This window comes from Ctenopharyngodon idella, chromosome 17 (assembly GCF_019924925.1).
Source record: "Ctenopharyngodon idella isolate HZGC_01 chromosome 17, HZGC01, whole genome shotgun sequence".
NCBI classification, from domain to species: Eukaryota; Metazoa; Chordata; class Actinopteri; order Cypriniformes; family Xenocyprididae; genus Ctenopharyngodon; species Ctenopharyngodon idella.
In genome coordinates this window covers 21,492,496-21,514,704 of record NC_067236.1, presented here as the reverse complement: position 1 = coordinate 21,514,704, position 22,209 = coordinate 21,492,496, and the positions used below count along the sequence as shown (strand labels likewise).

General features: G+C 37.2%; 2 protein-coding genes across 3 annotated transcripts in view; both read left to right on the top strand.

Annotated features, from left to right (window-relative positions):
* On the top strand, window positions 1-17,324 carry cdan1 (codanin 1). Of its 2 annotated transcripts, none has more exons than XM_051868588.1 (28): window positions 1-167; window positions 1,239-1,924; window positions 3,688-3,888; window positions 3,961-4,151; window positions 4,862-4,981; window positions 6,518-6,596; window positions 6,681-6,801; window positions 6,876-6,985; window positions 7,096-7,185; window positions 8,140-8,215; window positions 8,295-8,500; window positions 9,266-9,398; window positions 9,489-9,632; window positions 9,716-9,882; window positions 9,963-10,044; window positions 10,912-11,001; window positions 11,134-11,188; window positions 11,296-11,429; window positions 11,522-11,625; window positions 11,744-11,893; window positions 11,969-12,032; window positions 12,239-12,317; window positions 12,445-12,653; window positions 14,026-14,133; window positions 14,282-14,345; window positions 14,450-14,610; window positions 16,534-16,611; window positions 16,722-17,324. In XM_051868588.1, the coding sequence occupies exons 1-28, from the start codon at window positions 90-92 to the stop codon at window positions 16,815-16,817; spliced, it is 3,876 nt and encodes a 1,291-aa protein (XP_051724548.1). In that variant the 5' UTR covers window positions 1-89; the 3' UTR covers window positions 16,818-17,324. The 2 variants fall into 2 exon arrangements, with proteins under 2 accessions (XP_051724548.1, XP_051724547.1); XM_051868587.1 differs by having other exon boundaries at window positions 16,504-16,611.
* Window positions 17,325-19,141: 1,817 nt separating this feature from the next.
* stard9 (StAR-related lipid transfer (START) domain containing 9) overlaps window positions 19,142-22,209 on the top strand; it is a 50,560-nt gene continuing 47,492 nt past the window's right edge. Inside the window, exon 1 of the mRNA XM_051868579.1 lies at window positions 19,142-19,413. Coding sequence (XP_051724539.1) covers window positions 19,367-19,413 — 47 coding nt within the window. The 5' untranslated portion in view covers window positions 19,142-19,366. The remainder of the gene's footprint in view (window positions 19,414-22,209) is intronic.

Here is a 22,209-nt window from a genome sequence, read left to right as displayed (position 1 = left end):
CTGTGTTGTTGAGGTTTGCGCGCGCTGTACTCCTCAGCCAATCCCGCCCCTGACAAGAGGCACGTCACCCTCATGATACTCAGAGAAGAATGGCGGCTCTTTTGGAATCGTTACTGCACAGTAAAGTGGAGTTAAGCGAGACAGTGCTCTGGCTCAAAGGACAACATGTAAGAATTTACACCGCGTTGTGTTTTGTTTCTAATGCTGTGCTGTTTCACTGTCACTGCGTAGCGGAGTGTAAGAGTGAAATTCAGTCAGCTAGTCTATAGCTACGTTAGCAAACAGCCATTAAATGAGTCGCTTTATTTTATATGTGGGTATTTACAGTTTTGTTTTTAAGTTAAATTTATGTTTTACATTTAGATGATAACTTTTTACGCCACAGAACATCTTCGAGCAATAAGTGGGAACGTTGTCATCATAAAGTTTCTTTTTGGTGGGAAATTACAAAAATGTTTTGGGAATGTAAATACTTTTCATGATGTGTTGTTTATTATGATAATTTGAACATATAACATTCTTAATATTTCTTAACATAATTGAAACATTTTAGTGTTAAAAACGCAATTTTAGTCAAAACTAAGCCTTGTTATTTACAAGGTATAATAGTGTTTATTTTACTATTACATTTGTTGTAGTATTTATTAGTTTGAATTAACGTTAGCTTTTATTTTTGAATTAGTAGTTTTTCATTTTCATTTAATATAAGTTTTTGTAATTTGTTGTTTTTTCTTTTTTTCTTTTAATTAATTTAATTTCTTTCTTTCACTTTGTCATTTTAGTACTTCATCTTAAACTTTTTAATTTCAGTTAATTGCTAAAGTGACAATTTTGTTTTATTTTATTATTTCAGCTTTATTTTAATTACTGAAAACAAATAATAATAGTTTTAGTGAATGATAACAACACTAATAATATGATCTTAAACAGAGATAATTGGGTTATGTTTCATATACATAAAAATCCAAAAAAAAATTTTTCTTCTTTTGTTGTGAAAAGAGAAGTAACTTATTTAAGAAGTTATAATATTTCATACATAAAGCTTCATAACTATAACTGGCATGATGTTATATTTATTGCAGTATATTGAAATATAATTAATATTTACTGAAGAATTTCACTCACACATGATTTTTATGACATAAATATTCATTTCTTTTGCTGAGAAATTACTTGTTTTGCCAGATAATTTAATGTAAAAAATCTAAAAGTCTTTTCACAACTTTTTGTTTTGGCAGGTTTGTGAATCCCAAGACTTTCAATCCAAGGTCAGCAAAGAGGAGTTTGTGCCTTTCCTTTTGAATTTTTTGCGAGAGCAGAGCAGTCAGACTTTGACCCATGGCCCCACCACACCTGCCAAGACCCCCAGCACCTCCAGATCTGTCAGGACGCAGCACTCTTCTGATCGGAGAGGCAACAAATCCACACCAGTCCAGGGTCTGCGCAGCACCAGCCGAGTCCAGCTCTTCTCTCCTGCCCCGTCTATGTCCCCGGTGGGTGGGAGGGGTGAGCAGGAGACCCCATTTACCGGCTCTCAGTGTTTGAGTGGCGTCAGCACCTTCAGCAGCCCTTCCTTCAGCTCGGTCTGGAGCCCTGCTCCCCGCAACACCCCCTCCGAGCGCCGCTCCGCCCAGCGTGCCAGTCTCGGTGACTTCATGACGTCACCCCCAGAGACCCAGCCCAGCCCCTCTGCACAGCAGCACAAGGGCCGCAGGAGGAGTGGGGGGTTTGGGGGGTGCTCATCGGGCCGACAGACGGGAACTCGCGTTGCTGTGTCGGAGGAAGGAGGCCGCTGGGAAGGAGGTGGCAGGAAGAGTAGAGGCGTGGCGAGGATTGAACCGGTGTCACCTCCAACACAGGTGCAGCTCAACTTCAATAATTTGGAAGACTTTCCTCCAGTGGGCGCCGCCCAGTCTTCACCAGTGTAAGTGATGAATCAGTGATTAATATAAGAAAAAAAATTGTCAATTTTAAAAGTACACATAATGTGCATGCTGCCACCGTTTTCACAGATCTGTGTTTTTGTTGTTTACACTGAGATGATAATGGTATCTTTTTCAAAAATTTGCACTTTGAAACCCGTTTTCAAAAGTTTTTGTTTTACAAGCCCCCAGAACGCCGTTGTCGTGTAAATGAATGGCCAAAACATAAAAAGTTTTCCATTTTTAGTTGAAAACGTTGTCGTGTACGCTGCTTTCCATACAAGGTTGGATGTGGGAATATCCAAAATTAAATGTCCCACTTCAGTCCTCAGTGAGTTCCAGTCAATCAGATGTTAACATATTGACCACATGATGTCGCCACAACTATATTGTGTTTTTGTGTCAATTATGACAAAAACAGAATAAAATCGCTTTGAAAACAGCTGACGAAAAGTAAAAACGAAGGTATTACTACAAAAACTTATGTTAAAGTCTATTGTTAAAGTTTGGTTTTATGTTACGTTACCAGTGCTTATTGGAAGCAGAACTTGCCAACATCTTGGAAGTGACGTTAAATGACGCATTGCGCTTAGGTTGAGGTTGATCTGTGTACCGAGTTCACAGGTCGACTTTGAGTGGCGTTCCAGATGTTATTTCCAAGAACGAGCTGGGGAAAATCCAAATTCAGAGTTCGATAGAATTAAGTGAGTGTGAAACGCTGCGGGGGGCACTCTGACTCGGACCGCAGAAAATGTATTTGTATTCATATGTATTAATTTTGGGTTCAAATGGCTTTCAAAAAAACTTCATACCAGTTTCAAGCTCATTTATTGACAATAAAATAAAATAATGAAAAAATTATGTGGCAGTTAAGTATATTTATGATTGTTTATGTATACAAGTGTGTGTATAAAATCTAAAAAAAAAAAAAAAAAAAAAAAAAAAAAACATATATATATATATATATATATATATATATATATATATATATATATATATATATATATATATATATATATATATATATATATATATATACACATACGCACACACATGTATACATATATACAGTCAAACCAAAAATTATTCAGACATTTTTGATATATTTTTACTAGTTGGTGCAGGACACTATAGTTCATTTATGTAAGTGAGGATAGCAAAATAAAGTAAACTGTGACATATTATACACAAAAATTCTTCATACAGTGGACTACCAGTAAAATTTGGAACCAAAGATTGTTTAGACACTTTGACCTGACCATGTTTTGTTAAACTGTGTTAATGAATGAAATGTTCAAGGTGTCTGAATAAATTTCGGTTTGACTAATTTATTTATATATATATATATATATATATATATATATATATATATATATATATATATATATAATTAGTCAAACCGAAATTTATTCACATATATATGTATGTGTGTGTGAATTGACTAACTTTGTGAAACTAGCTTGGTTATAAAAGTCAAATTATCTAAAAGTTTTAGAAGACTTATTGTCCCATACAGACAGTCATAAGGGTCTGCTATCATATCATTTCCAGTTTTTGTAAAATAGACATAATAAAATTCAACATTGATAAAAATATGGCAAATTTAATTATTTTAAGGTCATGAAATTGAGCCTGCTAATAAACACTGTATTTTAATTTTGCATGTTTTGAATATTCCAGTTAGTGATGCAAATGTGTATTCATTGCAATTAAATGATAAATGTAATATGAAAGATCAAATGAAACATTTCTGCTGTTTTTCCAGAGCAACCAAACCTTCACGGAGAATTAACCCAACTCCTGTAAGTGCAGAGCGGCCTAACTCTAAACCTAAGAGCTGCTTCACGTCCACACCGCTCAGCCTGCCTGCCAGTCCACCTACCATACCAGAGAGCGCTGGGGCCAAACTGACCGGCGGCAGTCCTCTCAGTCTGCAGGAAGAGAGAGAGTTGCTCAGGAAAGAAAGGTATGTTGGGTTATGTTGTAAGAATATATTTCTGTGGTTCTTTGTCATCATTTGCAGTTTCATCTTCTCTAGGTCTAAACTTGCCCAGCAGACCAGCTCTCCACTGAAAACCACCCCTGCCATTTGTACCCCAACCAAAACAGTGCAAAGGCAGGGGTCAAAAGTGACCCCTGACCCCCAGTCACCTTGCCCTGACCCTGACAAAGTTACACAGAGATCAGAGCTGGATCTCTTAGCCGAGCTGTATTGTACCTGCATTTCAGGTAAGTGGCCTGCAGAGGGTGCTGTATACTGCTTTATTCATTTATAGTTGATGAAAGTTTACATTTTTCTTTCTTTTTCTTTTTTTTTTTTTTTGAAAATCATTGCCAAATACACTTTCCATCAATGTGATGATTCACAGCTCAGCCAGTACAGAAGTGACAGTCAAGACTTAATTTCTTTTGAAATTTCTATTCCATCACAAGAATAAATTACATTTTAAAATATATTTTAAAAAATATTTTAAATTGTAATCATTTTTCACTGTATTATTATTATTATTTTTTAAACCATTTTTTGATCAAATAAATGCATCCATTCACATCAAGGACAATAACTGTAACGATAAGGGGAAAGATATAATTCAAAAAATCGTTCTAAATATAAAAGATAGCGGAGTTCATACCACAACTATAACGATAAGGGCACAGAGAAACGATATCGTTGGAATCACTTTCAGAACGTTTTTTTTCTGCTGATGTAACAATAAAAACATTGACAGCCAATCAGAATCCACCCAGCTTTAAAGACCTCGAGCATTTATGCGGCAGACGACAAAACTGCAGCACACACTTACAATAAACAGAGCAGTATCGTTGGTTGGTGTGGATGAGCCTCTTGCACACCTGTCAAACCTAAACTTTTGAACAACATAAGCATACATTAATAAGATGCTTAGTCTGTTTTAAGTTTTAATGCATTTTGCTTGTAGAGAATCTGGTTCCGTGTGTTTTCCTGGAGCTGTTCTTCGTGCTGCAGCTCCTGACATCTCGTGGTGTGTCTGTCTCTGAATCTGCAGAGGAGGGAATCAGTGTGTGTGAACACAGTCCAGGTATGTCAATATTTAAAAGCTTATTGAATTCTTTAAGGCTTTTGGCTACGTTTACATGTTAAATCGTGCTGAAGATGAGTCGTTTCATAATCCTGCTGTCAGCACAGAGCTAGTAGAGTACAGCTTTAAAAATGCATTACTCGTGCATTATTCTGCACTGGAAGCTAAATTAGCTGAAACATTTATGCTCTTTTTTTTGTTTTGTTTTTTTTGTTTTTGTTTTTTGGCTTTTATTTTTAAAATAAAATTCTTAAATACTTGATTTATTTTACAGTACAATAGTATTATTGTAATAGTAATATTTGAAAAATTAAAGATTTTTCCAGTCAACTAGTAGTCGTTCATTTAAGCGATTAGTCGACTAATTGCACGTGTATATTAATAAGCCATATAAATCATAATAATGAGACTTTAATTGCCTATATAATACATAGCCTAATCAGTGCTCAAGCGCACACATAAAGCTTGCCGCAGCGCACCAGCAAAAGTAATGATTATGAATGTGTCGTGACTATCTAAACATTTTAATAATTTATTGATGGGTTTTTTTTTTTTTTTCGGCTGCGATGAAGTCGATGATGCTGACTCGTCACATCCGCGGTAGTGGACGCGCATATATGCACGGTTCATACGGATTACATAATCTGAGAATATTTGTTTTCCACTTGAATTGGTTGACAATTGCTTGACATTTCAAGCTTTCTATAGATATATTTCACATGTCTGTGAGGCAAGTATACATTGATTTTTGGTTTATTTTTTTGACGCGCTCAAGTATACAGAGACCAAGACGGAAGAAAGCGCATCCTGTTTGTTTTCTTTATTTTACAAAGCCTCAACATTTTCTTGTTATTGTGCATTTACACAAATAAAAGTAGTCTCGAATGGTGTATTACTCTTATCTGTATGACCAAAAATGGAGTATTTTAAGTTGTTTCCGGTGTTATCAGAAAAAATGCAAGTGATCGTGCCGGCGCTTCTATGTCTTGCAGTAAGCGCGTTATACTTTAGCCTCCACACTCCACGCAAACACTTGGATATATAATAGCACACATTTATCTAGGTTAACGTTAGAGCAAGCACAATGTAAAGTTGCTACTACTTACATGTTTCAAATGATTAGCCATATTTAAGGTCGAATGTTTGGATTTCCTTCCCGACATACTGCAATTTGTCCCTAATGGACTGCGTGACTTTGTCACAAGTTTTTTTTTTTTTTCTGCGACTAACCGACTAATAACATTTTTGGTCAACTAAGCCTCTTCTAGTCGACTATTAGGGGGCAGCCTATTTTAATTTTTTATAAATTAATATAAAATGTATTATTTATATTATATTATTATTGTCATCATATTGAATGGCCTCCACAGTGGAATAGAACAAAACAACTGCAATATGATTTTCATGCAGGGGGATTGTTTTTGTTTTTAGCTGAACACATGCCTGTTAGATATTTATTCCGGTTTTGAGGATGAATCAATCTCAAAACGATTAATTTGATCATGTCCTGATTGTGTCCTTTTTATGGTCTTGAAGATGTGCTGGAGAAAGCTTACTTGGGAAATGTCCACAACTGTGTGTATTTTTCTGTGAAAGTGTTGGAGAATCAGTTTGAGTAAGTCTGTTTATAGTTTCATTACTTCTCACTGCTTCAGATTGGTTTCAGTGTGCCTGACTTTCTATCTTCTCTGTTCATTAGGCTGGTGTCACACCTGGACAAATGCACTCTGCGGCTTCTGTCTGAGAACGAGAGAGTGGGGACTTTCTCCTCATCCCTCAGAGACCGCCTAGCACAAGCTCAAGACAACTGCACAGCTAAAGTAAGCATTAGTTTAAAAGCAACCAGTAAGTAACCTTTGAAAGCTCATGCTGAACCATGTCCTCACTTCCTCAGGTGCTCCCCAGTCCACCCTTGTTTGTTCATTCAGTACCCTTCCAGCCCGCCACAGATAACCGCTCCAATTTTAGCAGTGATAGGGCCTTCCACACGTTTAAAAAGCAGAGGTACTCTGAACACCATAAATATGTTTCAAATATGTGATGTTTTAGGTGATTTCAGTTTTGTTGCCTGGATATATATGGTTCATGTTATTTTTTTCCTGCTTCTGTTGTAGGGATGTGTTTTACGGGCTGATCAGAGAATGGGAGGACTCTCATAAGGAGCCTGGCTGGGATTTTGAGGCAGCATTAGGCAATAGAGTCAGGTGAGTGGTAAAGGATTATTTCGCTTTCAAATAAAAAATTACCCCAAGCTTTAGTCACCCTCAAGCCATCCTAGGTGACTTTCTTCTTTCTGATGAACATAATCGGGAATATCTTGATAAATATCCTGGCGAATCCGAGCTTTATAATGGCAGTGAACAACATCGAGTATGAAGCTCAAGAAAGTACATCCATCCATCATAAACGTAATCCACATGACTCCGGGGGGTTAATAAAGGCCTTCTGAAGCGAAGCGATGTGTTTGTGTAAAAAAAAAAAAAAAAAAAAAAACTTATTTAACAAGCTATGAAGTAAAATATGTAGCTTCCACCAGACCGCCTTCCATATTCAAGTTATGAAAAAAATGTAATGCCTCTCGCAGTTCAAAATGCTTACGTTACATCCTACTCCTTCCATATTCAACTTACGGAAAAAGCTGACTGACACGAAACCAGTTCCATTTTTTTCGTAAGTAGAATACGGAAGGCAGTCTGGCGGAAGCTAGATATTTTACTTCAACTTGTTAAATGTTTTTTTTTGTTTGTTTTTTACGCTAACGCATCGCTTCGCTTCAGAAGGCCTTTATTAACCCCCTGGAGCCGTGTGGAGTATGTTTATGATGGATGGTTGTGGACGGAAGCACTTTCTTCAGCTCATACTCGTGAACCCTGTTCACTGCCATTATAAAGCTCAGATGCATCAGGATATTTATTAATATATCTCCGATTGTGTTCATCAGAAAGAAGAAAGTCACCTAGGATGGCTTGAGGGTGAGTATAGCTTGGGATAATTTTCATTTGAAAGTGAACTAATCCTTTAAAAGGGATATTTTATAGTAAAAACTAAAAGTATATTCTTTGTTCTTTTTATTTGAATGATATACATATCATCCCTCAATCATTTTGATTGTGAAAATTTGATTTCCAATTGTGAGGTGTTATAATTTATACCCACAGGATGATGGTCAGTCAGCTTACAGCAGCAGGAAGCCATTCTCACTTTGCCAGACTCTTCCAGAAGCAGCTGATCCAAGTGAGCCAAAATGGCCGATTATTTTCACATATCCTCTTATTCTCTATCTGTCCCTTTTATATTCTGTTTCTTTTTCTAGATGTGTAAGAGCCCTTGTGCGCTGGGCTCCTCCAGTGATGCTCCTGATGCTGATCTGCTGGGCATGCTGGGTGCAGACAGCCTGGGTCGTCTGAAGCGCCTGCAGCAGCGTCTGGTCCAGCCTCAGGGACTCATTGGTCCCTGCCCTCCACCGTCCTTTCCTGGCCATCAGGAGTTCTTCAAGGGTTTCCTTCAGACAGCCAGCTGGTAAATGTTATTGCCACGGGCCTCTTTGGGACCTTTATATGTGCAATTGATGCTTTCATGATGTCATAATTTAAGCTTTTCAATCCTGCTCCAGCTGTTTGAGTTAGTTTGAGTGCAGTTTACATTCCTGTGCAAACATTTTCTGTTCTGTTGTAACAAAGAGATATTTGTTTACATTACAGCACCGCAAAATCACAGCTTGTATGCTGGGCAAAAACAATGAAGGATGCTTTCAAAACACTCACCAATATTTTAAAATGTAATTTATTCTTGTGATCAAAGCTGAATTTTTAGCATCATTACTCCAGTCTTCAGTGTCACATGATCCTTCAGAAATCATTCTAATATGCTGATTTGCTGCTTAAGAAACCATTCTTATTTATATCAATTGAAAACAGTTATTTTTGTGGAAAACATACACTTTTCAGGATTCTTGATATATAAAGTTAAAATGAACAGCATTTTTTTTACATTATGCATATCTTTAATGTCACTTTTTGTCAATATAATGGATCCTTTTTGAAAAGTATTAATTATTTATTTTTATATTTTTAAAGAATCATACTGACCCTTAACTTTTGAATGCTAGGCTGGTGTATACCTGCTTAAATCACATTTTGCCAGCTGTTAGGAGTACAGTAGCATATGGATTGTATCAAAGCGGAAAAGTCACAAAATTCTCATTTTGATTTCATGGATTCTTTAAGGTTTCACTCTTAATCTGTTTTTGATGCTTGGCTCTAATTCCTGTCATCTTTGTACTAGCTGTCAGCTGAACCAGCACCTGAAAGATGGTCTGTGTCAGCAGCTGCTGAAGTTAGACGAGGTGTCCATCTTTGGTCCAGACGCCAGCCCTGCCCGGGGAGAGGAGACCGGTGATGGAGACATGGAGCAGCAGGTTAGACCAGAAAACAAAATATTCAAGCACTCCAAAGTAATCAGAGGCTTTGAATGGGTTTAAAACACATTTTTGGGATCTTTGTTTCAGGATGAGAAGCAACGTTTCTCCTCTGTGCTTCTCACGGCACGACTTCTGGCCAAGTTTTTGGGCTTCATCTCTTTTCTGCCTTACCAGACCTCTGAGCTGCCATCAAGAGACATACAGGATGCTGCAGTCACTCTGCGGAGCAAGGTACACATCGTATGAAGGCCTGAATTTTGCCTGCAAGATATGTATTCTTCAGGACCTAATTTGTTTTATGTGTGTATTGTCAGAGTTCTCCAGTACTGGATGTGTGTGCGGTGTTGAGGAGTTCAGTGCATCGGAGACGCACCATTCTGACAGTGCCCTGGATGGTGGAGTTCCTGTCCATGCTGGATTATATCGGCCCATTTCTGCCTTATTACAGGACTGCTCTGTGCCTTTTGCTCCAGATCTACAAGTGAGTTTTTCACATACACATCAAAAATGATCTTTGTGTGTGATTGTGCTGTTAGTTATGCTTATGTGTGTGTGTTTCAGGAGGATGGTGTTGGGTCGAGGAGGGGAGCTGTGTTACATGAATCAGCTGCTCATGGTGGCAGTTTTGGGCTGGCTCTTCCAGGTGAGATGTCTCATTTTCACTGGGCTGAAAATCAAACACCAGGCAGATGCGAATCATCACTGGTCTCATGATTCAATTTGATTACGATTATCACGTCAATTCAGTTGCATCACGATGCGTTGCATCCTCAATTTTCAATATTACTGCACATGGCTACATTTTCGTCAATGAACACAAGCAATCAGATATATGAACTCCCTTTTTCTACTTCACTTCCTGAATGTAGCAAACATCAAACAAAACTTAAGTCTGAACACAGCATAAGACAGGAGCATTTAGAACTAATAAACACTAGTAAATACTAAAAGCGCATTAAACTTTCAAGTAGTGTACTTAAGTTACAAAAACGCTCGCACATATGCACACGGGCTCTCGCACGCTGTAAATGTTAAAATAGTGGGTGCGTTTTTTTTTTTTATTACTCACGTGTTTCGCCTCCCTCTGCCATTTTACGCTAGCGCAAGAAGCATATAAGCGACGAATGACGTCAGAGAAACGTCAGTAGGCTATGATGGATTATGGTCTATTACTGAATTGATGCAGAATCGTCCATGTCTGCATTGTGATGCATCATAGAAACAATTAATTTCAGAACCCCTACTAAATGGTGATATGGATCCAATTTTATGGTCAAGGCCAGTGTGAATGCAATGAGGTTGCAGAAGAAAAGCAGAACATGGGTTAAACAAGATCAAGGGATTATTTGACAGTTTTTTGCATACACTGAAGATAAGAGCTGTTTCAATGTGGTTTTTTTTAATAAATATGATAAACAATTATCAAATTGCAATTGACCAAATCATGCAGCCTGGACAAAGACAATGGTTATGAGCCTGTCAAATCTTTCTGTTACTGTCCCTCTTTTAGATCCCAATCTTCCCAGAAGATCTCTTCTTCAGCACAGATCTAGAGGAAGAAATCAAGGAACTGGAGAGTAATACAAGCTCTCAGGGGCTGGTTAGTGGACCACTGATCTTCTGCTCTGGATACATTTAGCTGTTTTTCTTTTAAGGAGGGAAAGAAATGCTGATTTATCTTTTCTTTTTCCTGAGTTCACAATGTGTATAATACTGTATATTTTCTTTTCAGGACACCCTGCCATTAGTGGACCAACAGCTTCTCTTGACTTGCTGTCCATATTTAGGTAAGAGCGTACTGTTTAAAAAAAAAAAAAAGTCTTTTACCAAGTTTCGGTTGGAATAAATTCCAGTTGAGGGTGATTGAGGTACCTTTACGCCATTCTTTTGGCAGGAGAGTTTCGTAAACTTCTTGCTGCTTTTGTGGCTGGTAGCACATCCAAGAGCGGAGGCTTGATTCGCAAGATCACTCCGACATCTGCAGAACTGAGGGGACCCTCCACCACCCGTTCACAGCATAAACTTCAGGTACGCTGCAAACAAATGCCTTCCATCTGTTGAAGATTTGAGAGTAAGTCATCCATGTGCAGCCATCCATGTTTTTCCATGTGTTTTAACAGGTTGATTTGGAACAGGCCTTCTTCCACAACCAGCCCCCATCTCTCAGACGCACTGTGGAGTTTGTTGCTGAGAGAGTCGGTTCCAACTGCGTCAAACACATCAAGTCAGTCTCCCACCATTTTGTCAGTCTTTTTGTTTATTTCCCCTCTTTGTTAGTCCATGTAAATCAATTTGAATTTGCATTACATCATTTCATATTTTCCTAACTCTGTGTGTGGCAGGGCTACGCTTGTGTTGGAGCTTGTGAAGGGTGGAGAGAAAACTCTCAGAGATAGTTTGGGTTTGGAGGGTGTCAACCCGACCAAACTAAACGATTCTATCTGTGCTCAGCTGTGTGACGCAGGCATGCAGGCTCTGGAGAGAGCCACCAGGTCAGCAGCTCTCTTCTCTTATTATGTATACATGTTGTTGGGCATGTTTTGGACTAGTCACATCTCTCATGATAGGTTCTGCAGTGAGAATGCCCCTGGAGCAGTCAGAGTTCTTCTTCCTCTGGAAACCTCTTCTTCTGTGAGTTAAACAGTCACTCGTCATTAATTCCATCCACTTAATACTCTGTAGAAAAATAGAGAAGACACGGTTTATCTTGGGTGGAAATTTGCTGTACAGTTATACTCTTGTTTGTCATCTCATTTCATGGTTAATTTAAGGAAAAAAGGCTTCAAGATCAAAAGTTATTTACTTAGAAAAATTCATTTTTTTGTGTTGTGGATTAGGTCCTGACCACAGCTGAGAGCATCACCACTCGTTTGGCTACAGAAAAGGCTTGCAGCTGGCTGTCCTCCAACATCACAAGTAGTGAAGCACAATTTTATTGACATTTTAAAATAACAAATTCTCCATTTAGACTTATTACATATATTAAAAAAGACATGCTATAAAATAAGGATCTGAAATATTCCTGTTTGAATATCTCCCTTAGCATTGCTAAAGAGAGAGTGGAAGAGTGCGTTTGATAGGGTGATGAAGAGCGTGCCCTCAACCTTCAGTTTGGATGCTGAAGAGGGCGAGGGATCAAGCAAGAGTCAGCAGGTCCAGAGGAGTGCCTCAGGGCTCAGTGCTGTGTCCTCATGTGTTTCAGACTGCACCCATAAGGTTCCACTGGGATCAGAAGTCATGATTGAAGTTAAGGTGATTATTGGTAATTGGTTATTGGACAAGTTGTAAAAATGTTAAAACAGATTGAGGGTGGTTGATGATAAAATTTCATAGTGAGAAATGAGACATACATCATTAGTCAAACTTTCTAAACAACAAAATGTTTCTTTTATTCTTGGACAAGGCCATCAAAAGTGTTGTAATTAGTTAATTAAAACTTAGGCTACATCTACATTAATACAGACATTTGAAAATGGAGGGTTAGAAAAATGGAGGGTCATCCACATTAGCGTTTTCAAGCGTGAAACTTCTGAAAATGCTTAAATCACCTTACTGTGCATGCGCACAACATACTAAAAGCTCACGGGTTGATGGAGAGAGAGTAGATATAATAAAGTTCTCATGCTATTCTTCTGGCATGATCATTTTATTAGCATAATTGCATCACTCACTGTTGTATCCAGGTCGCGCTCAAAGTCCGGGTTTAAAACGTAACTGTCATTTTGCCACCCAGGACAGCAAATGTGAGTAAATTCTCTGTCATCTTTGCAGTAATATAATACGAAGATTCTACAAAGCAGCATTTATCTTGAGCAATACTGTTAATGTAAATAGCAGGCACAAAAATGCTGGAATAACTACATATCTATGGGTACAACATGCGTCACATGACTAAACATGCGTCATTGTTTTCAAATACCTCCGTTTTCAACATCCACTTTACAACGTGAAAACAGAGTTTTCAGATTTATCCACTTTGGAGAGTTTTCAAAAAGCTTTGTTTTTCTTTGACAAAAATGCCATCTCAAGGTGCACAGAAGGCAAAAACAGAGAAAAAGATGCGTTTTCAAACGAAAACATATTAGTGTGGACATAGTGTGGCCTAAAGCGATTAAAAATAGTGTTTTTCGTTAATTGTAATGAAGTTAAAATATAAATGACAAAAAAAAAAAAACTTATTTCACTTAGTTGCAAGGCAACATTTCTAAACTTCATTTAAGTTGAATTACTAAAGTGACTAAAACTGAAATAAAAAAACACAAAAAAAACTAAATAGAAATATTAGTTTTTTTTTCTATTTAATTCTAATAAAAGTGACAAATGCACATAACAAAATAACTAAACTTACACTAAAATTAAATTGAAAACTGAAAATATATTAATAGCTAATTTAAAATGTTGTTAAATACTATAATAGTATATAAATATAGCTGTATATTACTGTTAACCAATGACACTGGCTATCACTAGAATTTGGAATGTAATTAAATGGAATTAATGATCAGCAGTGTCATGAAATTGGTCAGTTAATCAGCCTGGACCAGATGTCAGTAAGCAATTTTTTTTACAGTAATTTTCAAATATAAGTGTGTCAGATCTCAAATCATTTGGTCTCATGTTTCAGGAGGTTCTGAGTGTGTCTGTAGGACCCAGGTCTGATGAGGAGGTTTTCACTGTTCATCAGATTGAGTCTCTGCTGGACAGAGTGGGACAGACACTTGGATGCCGAAAAGTAATCAGACCTCCCATACTACTTCAGTGTACTAACTTGACTCAAAACATTTTTTAATCCACATCATTTTATTTTTTTTAGTAATCCCTTATTTTGAACGGTTTACCTCCCTTTACACATTCTCTCCTGTGTCCTGATCTTTTTCTAGCTCCTCTCTCCTGTGGTCGAGCAGATGCTGTTGCGTTGTACTGTTCAGCTGGCCTGCAAACTTGGTGAGAGAACAATTAATGGAAAACGGAGAATGGTACATGAAGTCAATACTGAAAATGATTAATACACAGGGTATGTGTCTGTTTGGGTTCGTTTCCATGTGCAGTATCTGGGGAGCTTCCTCTGGTGTTTTCAGCCGAGGGGAACAAGAGACCTGCTCTTCTGGAAAAGTTTTTAGCTCTGTGGGCTCGGACTCCCTCTCCACCTCTGCACCTTCTCTTCAGTGAACTCACTCTGACTGCCGTTTGCAGTGCCACAGATAGTGAGGTAAACCTTGGTGCTGTTGATGCAGTTTTGCCGAGCTGTTACATTCTTATCATGTGTGCATTTTGTGGATATATTGCTGTAAATGTTTTTGTGATTTAAGTGTTATTTTAATATTATTTATATACTATTAGAATATTTAATAATAATTTCAATTTGCTTTATTTTTATATTTTCAGTTTTTATTATAATTGTAGTTTAAGTTTTAGTAACTTTGTGATGTGCTTTTGTGTGTGTAAAATAATATATATATATATATATATATAATATTTTAGTACTTCAATTTATTTATTTTTCAGTTAAATGCCAAGACTACATTTACAATATAAGTTTAAGTTAAAAATTTTATACATTTAATATTTATTTCATTTTAATTACTGAAAACTATGGAAGCTTGTTTCCACTACGAAATAAAAAATAAAAAAGGACATTGTGAGATTTTCTCACAATTCTGACTTTTTTTCTCACAATTGAGAGAAATAGTCCAATTCTGAGGGGGAAAAAAGACTGACTTTTTTTCTCAGAATTGCAAGTTTTCCGTCACTGAATGAAAAATAAAAAAGGTATAATTGCGACTTTTTATCGGAATTGCCAGTTTATATCTCGCAATTGTGAAAACCATTTGTAATACAGTGGCAAGAAAAAGTATGTGAACCACTTGCAGAATCTGTGAAAATAAGAGAGATCATACAAAATGCATGTTATTTTTTATTTAATACTGTCCTGAGTAAGATATTTTACATAAAAGATGTTTACATATAATCCACAAGACAAAAAAAATAGCTGAATTTATTAAAATAACCCCATTCATAAGTATGCGAACCATTGATTCTTAATACTGTGTGTGGTTACCTGGATGATCCACGACTGTTTTTTTGTTTTGTGATGGTTGTTCATGAGTCTCTTGTTTGTCCTGAGCAGTTAAACTGAGCTCTGTTCTTCAGAAAAATCCTCCAGGTCCTGCAGATTCTTCAGTTTTCCAGCATTTTTTGCATATTTGAACCCTTTCCAGCAGTGACTGTATGATTTTGAGATCCATCTTTTCACACTGAGGACAACTGAGGGACTCAAACACAACTATTAAAAAAGGTTCAATCATTCACTGATGCTCCAGAAAAAAACATGATGCATTAAGAGTCGGGGGGGTGAAAACTTTTGGAATTTGAAGATCAAGGTAAATTGTATTTAATTTGTCTTCTGGGAAACATGAAAGTATTTTCTGTTGCTTCCGAAGGGCAGTACTAAATGGAAAAAAAAGGATATTCAAGAGAAATAAGAAAAATTTGGACCACTTCATCCTGTTCAAAAGTTTGCTTAATGCATCATGTTTCCTTCTGAAGCATCAGTGAATGTTTGAACCTTTTTTAATAGTCCCTCAATTGTCCTCAGTGTGAAAAGATGGATCTCAAAATCATTCAGTCACTGCTGTAAAGGGTTCAAATATGCAAAAGATGGTGGAAAACTGAAGAATTTTTGGGACCTGGAGATTTTTTCTGAAGAACAGAGCTCAGTTTAACTGCTCAGAACAAACAAGGGACTCATGAACAACCATCACACGACAAAAAAACAGTCGTGGATCAACCAGGGAACCACACACAGTATTAAGAATCAAGGGTTCATAAACTTTTGAGCAGGTCGTTTTTATAAATTCAGCTATTTTTTGTCTTGTGGATTATATGTAAACATGTTTAATGTAAAATATCTTACTCAGGACAGTACTAAATAAAAAAAATAACATGGATTTTTGTATGATCCCTCTTATTTTGTTAAAATTTTGCACATTTTCACAGATTCTGCAAGTGGTTCACATACTTTTTCTTGCAACTGTAGGTTTAGTTTAGTTGACAACAACAATTTTGGTTAAACAGTGCTTTATCCTTTATCCTAATATTTCAGAGGTCTGACTTCCTGTTCCTGATAATACAGCTAAAAGAGAGGGGTCTTTTAGGAGAAGACGAAGTGGGCATCAACTGGCCAAAGTTGTCAGCGCTATCTTGGCCAGAGGTAATTGCTTCTTACATATTTTGTGCTGATTCATTATTTTAAAGATGGCACAACATGGCTGGACTTCTCACAAATCGCTGTCTGATGGCTTTTCTTGTTTGCTCTTCTAGGAGTCTGTAAAGAAGTTTCAGCAGCTCTCCCTGACCACCCAGTTCCCAGTGCCTTCGCTGCCAAACCACAGGGACATACTGCAGGTCTCTCAATGACCACTAGAGGGACACGTGTGTCGACATTACCAACTCTACACATGAATCCCAGCAAAACACTATTGAATGAACAGGCAGTGAGGATGCCTATTCATAATCCTACAGTATATATGATTTTAAAAAATATTTTAAAGTCTGATTTATTGTTAGTTGCAAGGACAATATTTGCTGCTCAAAAAATGCTGAATTGATAGACCAGTCATTGATAGTTTATAAATCTTTAAAACACATTTTGTGGGTAATTTTAACAGGGCATTGCCAGTTTTCACTCATGCTGCCTCAGAGTAGAATAAGATAAAGACCATTCACTGTGCTTCCTTGTCATGAAATTCTATTTATTTGTTTTAAGTGTTTGTACATGTTTTTCTGCTTGTTGTCACTGCCTGTTTGTATGCGTTTCTTATAGTCTATATTTGCGAAAAATTTGCACTTTGTTCATGTTGGACAATGTTATTATCTATTTAATTCCAAACCTGTCTAATGTAATAAAATGTGATTTTGTGAATATATAGGAGTACCTTTTGTGTGTTCATCACATTTTCCATATGGTTTATAGCAAAGTTAGAGTCCATATGCAAGGCTGCAGCTCTTCATGGCAATTATAAACTTTAAAAAGGTTTTACAATAGGACGACTTCATGGCTTTCCGTCACTACTGTGATTGCTTTGTTTTTTAATAACAAAAAAAAATATTTTTGGCAAATGTTAAGGCCCTTTCACACAAAAAGTAAAATAAGCCTCAGGCTGAAGGAAATGCATATTTATACCTGTACATTTGAAAAATCTGAGATAACATTTCACTGTTTTTATTCATTTTGAGGAATACTGAATGTTTTTGTGCAAGTGAGATGAGTAAATACATGTTCACATTTACTCTAGAACTACAAAAACCATCATGTTCACAGCGCACACAACACCTCTGCACTTTATTTCTCTCAACATGGGGATAGGAGAGCTGTCAGTCAATAAATGTAAAAAAGGAACTTGCGTTACTTTGAAAAAGTAACCATTTTGTTGGAAATTGAAAAAGTAATGTGTTACTTTACTAGTTACTTGAAAAAAAAAGTAATCTGATTATGTAACTCAAGTTATTTGTAGTGCGTTACCCCCAACACTGGAAATGAATACATTAAAGGTGCAGTGTGTAATTTTTAGAGATTGCGAATTGCAATATAGAGAAGCTACGGTGGCCAACACAGGACAAATATGTCCTCGTCTGATGGTACGTTTGCACGACAACAATATGCTTAAAACGGATAAGTTTTTCCTTGGAGTTTTCTGCGTACAGACATTGTCAAAACGATCTCCATTCATACGAATCCGTGAAAATGACTAAAAAACGCTGTATTCTGCTATACATAAACACTATAAACTGAACATGTAATGCACATGTGCATGACGTCCTTATTTTTACAGATTCGCATTTTTGTTGTTTACACGGAGACCGTTTTCAAAAACTTGCACTTTTTCAAAAGTTTGCATTTTCAGGCCACCAAAACACCATTGTCGTGTAAATGAACTGACAAAACGCATAAAAAGTTTTCTGTTTAGTTGAAAACGGTGTGTAAACGACCCCTGAGACAGCACTCTCTTGACTCTGAGAGTAGCTAGTCAAGCAAACGCGCCCTGTAGAGCAGTTTGTCCATTTAGGGCTGCTGTAGAAACAAGCCGGCGCAAAATGGCGACTTAACATGTAACAGGGCTCGTGCTCTTTGTGAGTGCAATATCTGTCAGATTATGATTTTTTTTATTTATTTTTTTTATCCAGTAGTCCTAATAACAAAGTCATGGGAAATTATTGGTCAAATGCAGCTATTACTTAAGAAATCATTTTAATATGCTGATTTGGTGATCAAGAAACATTTCATATTTTTTTTATTGAAACTGCCAACATCGTTTAAAAGAACAGCATTTATTCGAAGTAGAAATATTTTGTAATATTATAAATATCTTTGTCACTTTTGTTCAATTTAATGCGTCCTTGCTGAATAAAAATGTTGGATTTCTTTCTAAATAATTGTCCTAATGACTACACGGGGTTTTAATAAAGCAGAGACAGGCAGTAAATGTGTGCCTTCAGGCGAGCACTTCGCCTTTGTTTCTCTTGCCCTAGTTTCCTACTATGGCGATGGTTTAGCTCATTAATGTTAAACTTTACCTCGTAGCCGACCAGTAACAAATCACAATGAATATTAAGAACCCACGCCTTATGCAAAGTAGGCCTACTCGTTCAGCAAATCAGTACGTTCTAATGAACTGACGTCACGCTGCCTTCTTAATATTCATGAGCTACTTCTTCAGAATAGTAGGATTCGTGATCTCCCCTCCCGGAGAGACGGCAGGAAGTTTTATCGCAGTTCAACTGCGGCCGCGGCTTCATAATGCGCTCTGTGATTGTCTAGACGATATCAATAACATGACCCGAAAAACGTGTAATAGGTTTCCTCACTCTGCTCGGGATAATTCAGTGCTGTGGAGGCATTTAATAAATGGACTCTAACGGACAGCTGAACTTCAATTTATCGTTTCCCTCCGCCCGGTGTCAAACGAATGGCAAACGTGAAAGTCGCGATTCGAGTCCGTCCGCTGAACTCCAGGTACGATCAGCTTTCATGGGTCTTATATGTAATTGATTGTAAAAGTGCGTGATAAGAACTGCTGAATGAAGTATAAACAGCCTTGAGTTGTTGGTACTGTTGCTATGTCTGGGAATAGACCTGCACTGACAGACAGCCAACTGAAACAAATAACCTGCCATTCAATTCATTATATTGCACATGTACATAATGTAAGTGACTAATTTTAACATAACTCACCATTTTAGAGAGAAAAAACGAAATCATAGACTATTAAAAAAAATTGGTGAGCATGCGTTCATAAGCAGTGCATAAGTGTATAGATAATGTATAAGCAATGCATGTTAAGTTATATTCAACACAATGTGTTTTGTGTATGATAAATTTACTATAATCTCCAAAATATTCCTTTAAAACCCCTCCCCTAAAAGTTTATCTCATACTGTATGATTTTAATATCTTGTTTTTATCATTTTCACATAAAATTGCATTACAAATGTTATGCATGCTGTGTTAGTAAAATCCAAAACATGTGTTTTGCTTTAACTTTATAAAAAGGGGGGTATTCAAACACAGAGTTTGCCCCATGAGAGCCCTCTGCTCCACCCTCCAGCATTAGCCAAATTACTACAGTATGTGGGAGCTGGACAGGGGGGTGAAGAAACTCCTCCTAGATTTAGACACAAAGATGTGTGCGTGTGTTTGGCCGTATCTGCTAGCCTTGACATTTAAAAGAGTCTCCCTGAAGTGTGCATCACAAAGGACGACTTCATGGCTTTCCGTCACTATTGTGCAAATGAAGATGGCTTTTTAAAAGGCAGCCGTTGGTTTTTATGAGTATGCGCATAATAAATATTTGACTCTTTGCACTTTTTGCTTTTGTCAAAAGCCGTATTCTTGAAATAATACAACTTCTTTTTGCCTTCTTTTTGAGTTCAGTTATTCAGGCTATTCTAATAGCCTAGTTATTGCTGGAAATGGCAGGAATTGTGTGGGAATAGCACAGAGATCCAAGTTTGTAAACATGCTCTCCTCATAACGAGAGTTATTTTTTCTTTCCACTGATTATGTTATAAAATGCACCATTTCTAGGCAAAAGTATGCACACACACATACACACACACACACACACTGACAGGCGAGGTAGGTTGTTGTGGTTGTGGGTAGGGCCTCCATTCATCATTGGCAGAGTGAAACAGACCCACATGGTACAACACAAGCTAAGAGCTTCATAACAAGCTCCCAGCCTTCGGTGGATGAGTCCAGTGTAAGATCTGCTGCTTTATCAGCACCAAACGCAACTGGAAAAATAGCTTGAGTTTGTACTTTTTCTGGAAAAAATGTATAAATGTTCTAATTGCCAAGGTGTTTCTGTGTAGTTTCTGAGGTGTTCAGATTTGTTTTTATTGTATTTATATGCAGTTGCAGGGTTGTTTTGGATTCTAGGCCATTGCCAGGTGGTTTTTAAGGTGCTATGGGTATATATATATATATATATATATATATATATATATATATACTGGCTCTCTCGCGCGCATAGTTTTATATATTTAGATATAAATAACAATGTAGTGCAACGTTATTACATTGCTCAACAAGACAGCAACAGCATTTTTCCGCCCCCTCTCCCCTGCTCCATTTGGAGATATCGGAATTTGGTACCGAATGACAAGACACTTTTCGATACTCGATAGTATCGAGGCAATTCGGTCGGTACCTGAAAAGTATCAAATTCGATACCCAGCCCTAGCTTTAACAGCTCGTGCTTCGGTTGCTCAACAACAACAAAGCTGGAGAATCTCACGCAGCCAAAATGAGGATTGTCAGTAACGGTGTTCAGCCTTACATTGTTCAAACCGGAGTCGACACTGATGGAGAGACTCAGGAAGAAGTTACAACTTTTAGAATGAAACTGGACGTTTCTGAATGGTTAGTGGATAAATTTATTTAGTTGCTGTGGAGTTGATTCAACTCATAGACTAGCATGTGCCGTCATGTTAATCTTTTGTTCAAATCCAGCATTGAATTGACCCTCGTTTGTGAAGCAGTTCGGCGTAAAATGACGGCATGACAACAACACTCTACTACAACAACTCTTCCTCTTCTCTAAAGCAGCCCAACATGGCCTCACTCCCTTTGTTGCGTGTTCTCGGGGGCGGGGTTTATGTACATTTTAGGGTTAGTGATGTCACCAACCCGGGAAGAAGCTCATTGTAGTCCCTACCAGCCATTTGTTGTAGTCCTTAAACAGCGATTTCTGTAAAAGAAAATATTTTCCTTGAGCGTCGTAACTTTGCAGATGTTGTTCATACAGCAACATTACACACTAACTAAAGTTAAAAAAGTGAAATCATAATCAGGGACCACTTTAATATCATTTAATGATAATAATTTAAAATAATGAATTTATTAAATATTATTTACATTTGTTTTATGCATTTAGAGGACGCTTTTAACCATTTCCCTGGGAATCAAACCCATGATGACCATGCTCTACTGTTTGAGCTATTATTAATTATATTTTGTTTAGAATATCTCAGTTCTCATCAATTTTTGATGATCTCAAGTTTTTTTTTGTAGTGCCATAAAAACTGCAGCAACAAACAAGTAGTCCCACCCCAAACTCACACCATTGGTTGAGCCAGAAGTGGACGTTGACAGTGTTTTGAAAGCGCCACAGTGTGAAAGTCCACATGCAAAATGACTCACTTATAGTTGTGTGTGTGTGTGTGTGTGTGTGTGTGTGCATTGAGCTGGATAGGAAAACATGTTAACATTGTAGAATGACACTTCAGCTTTAATGTGCAGTGTAGACGA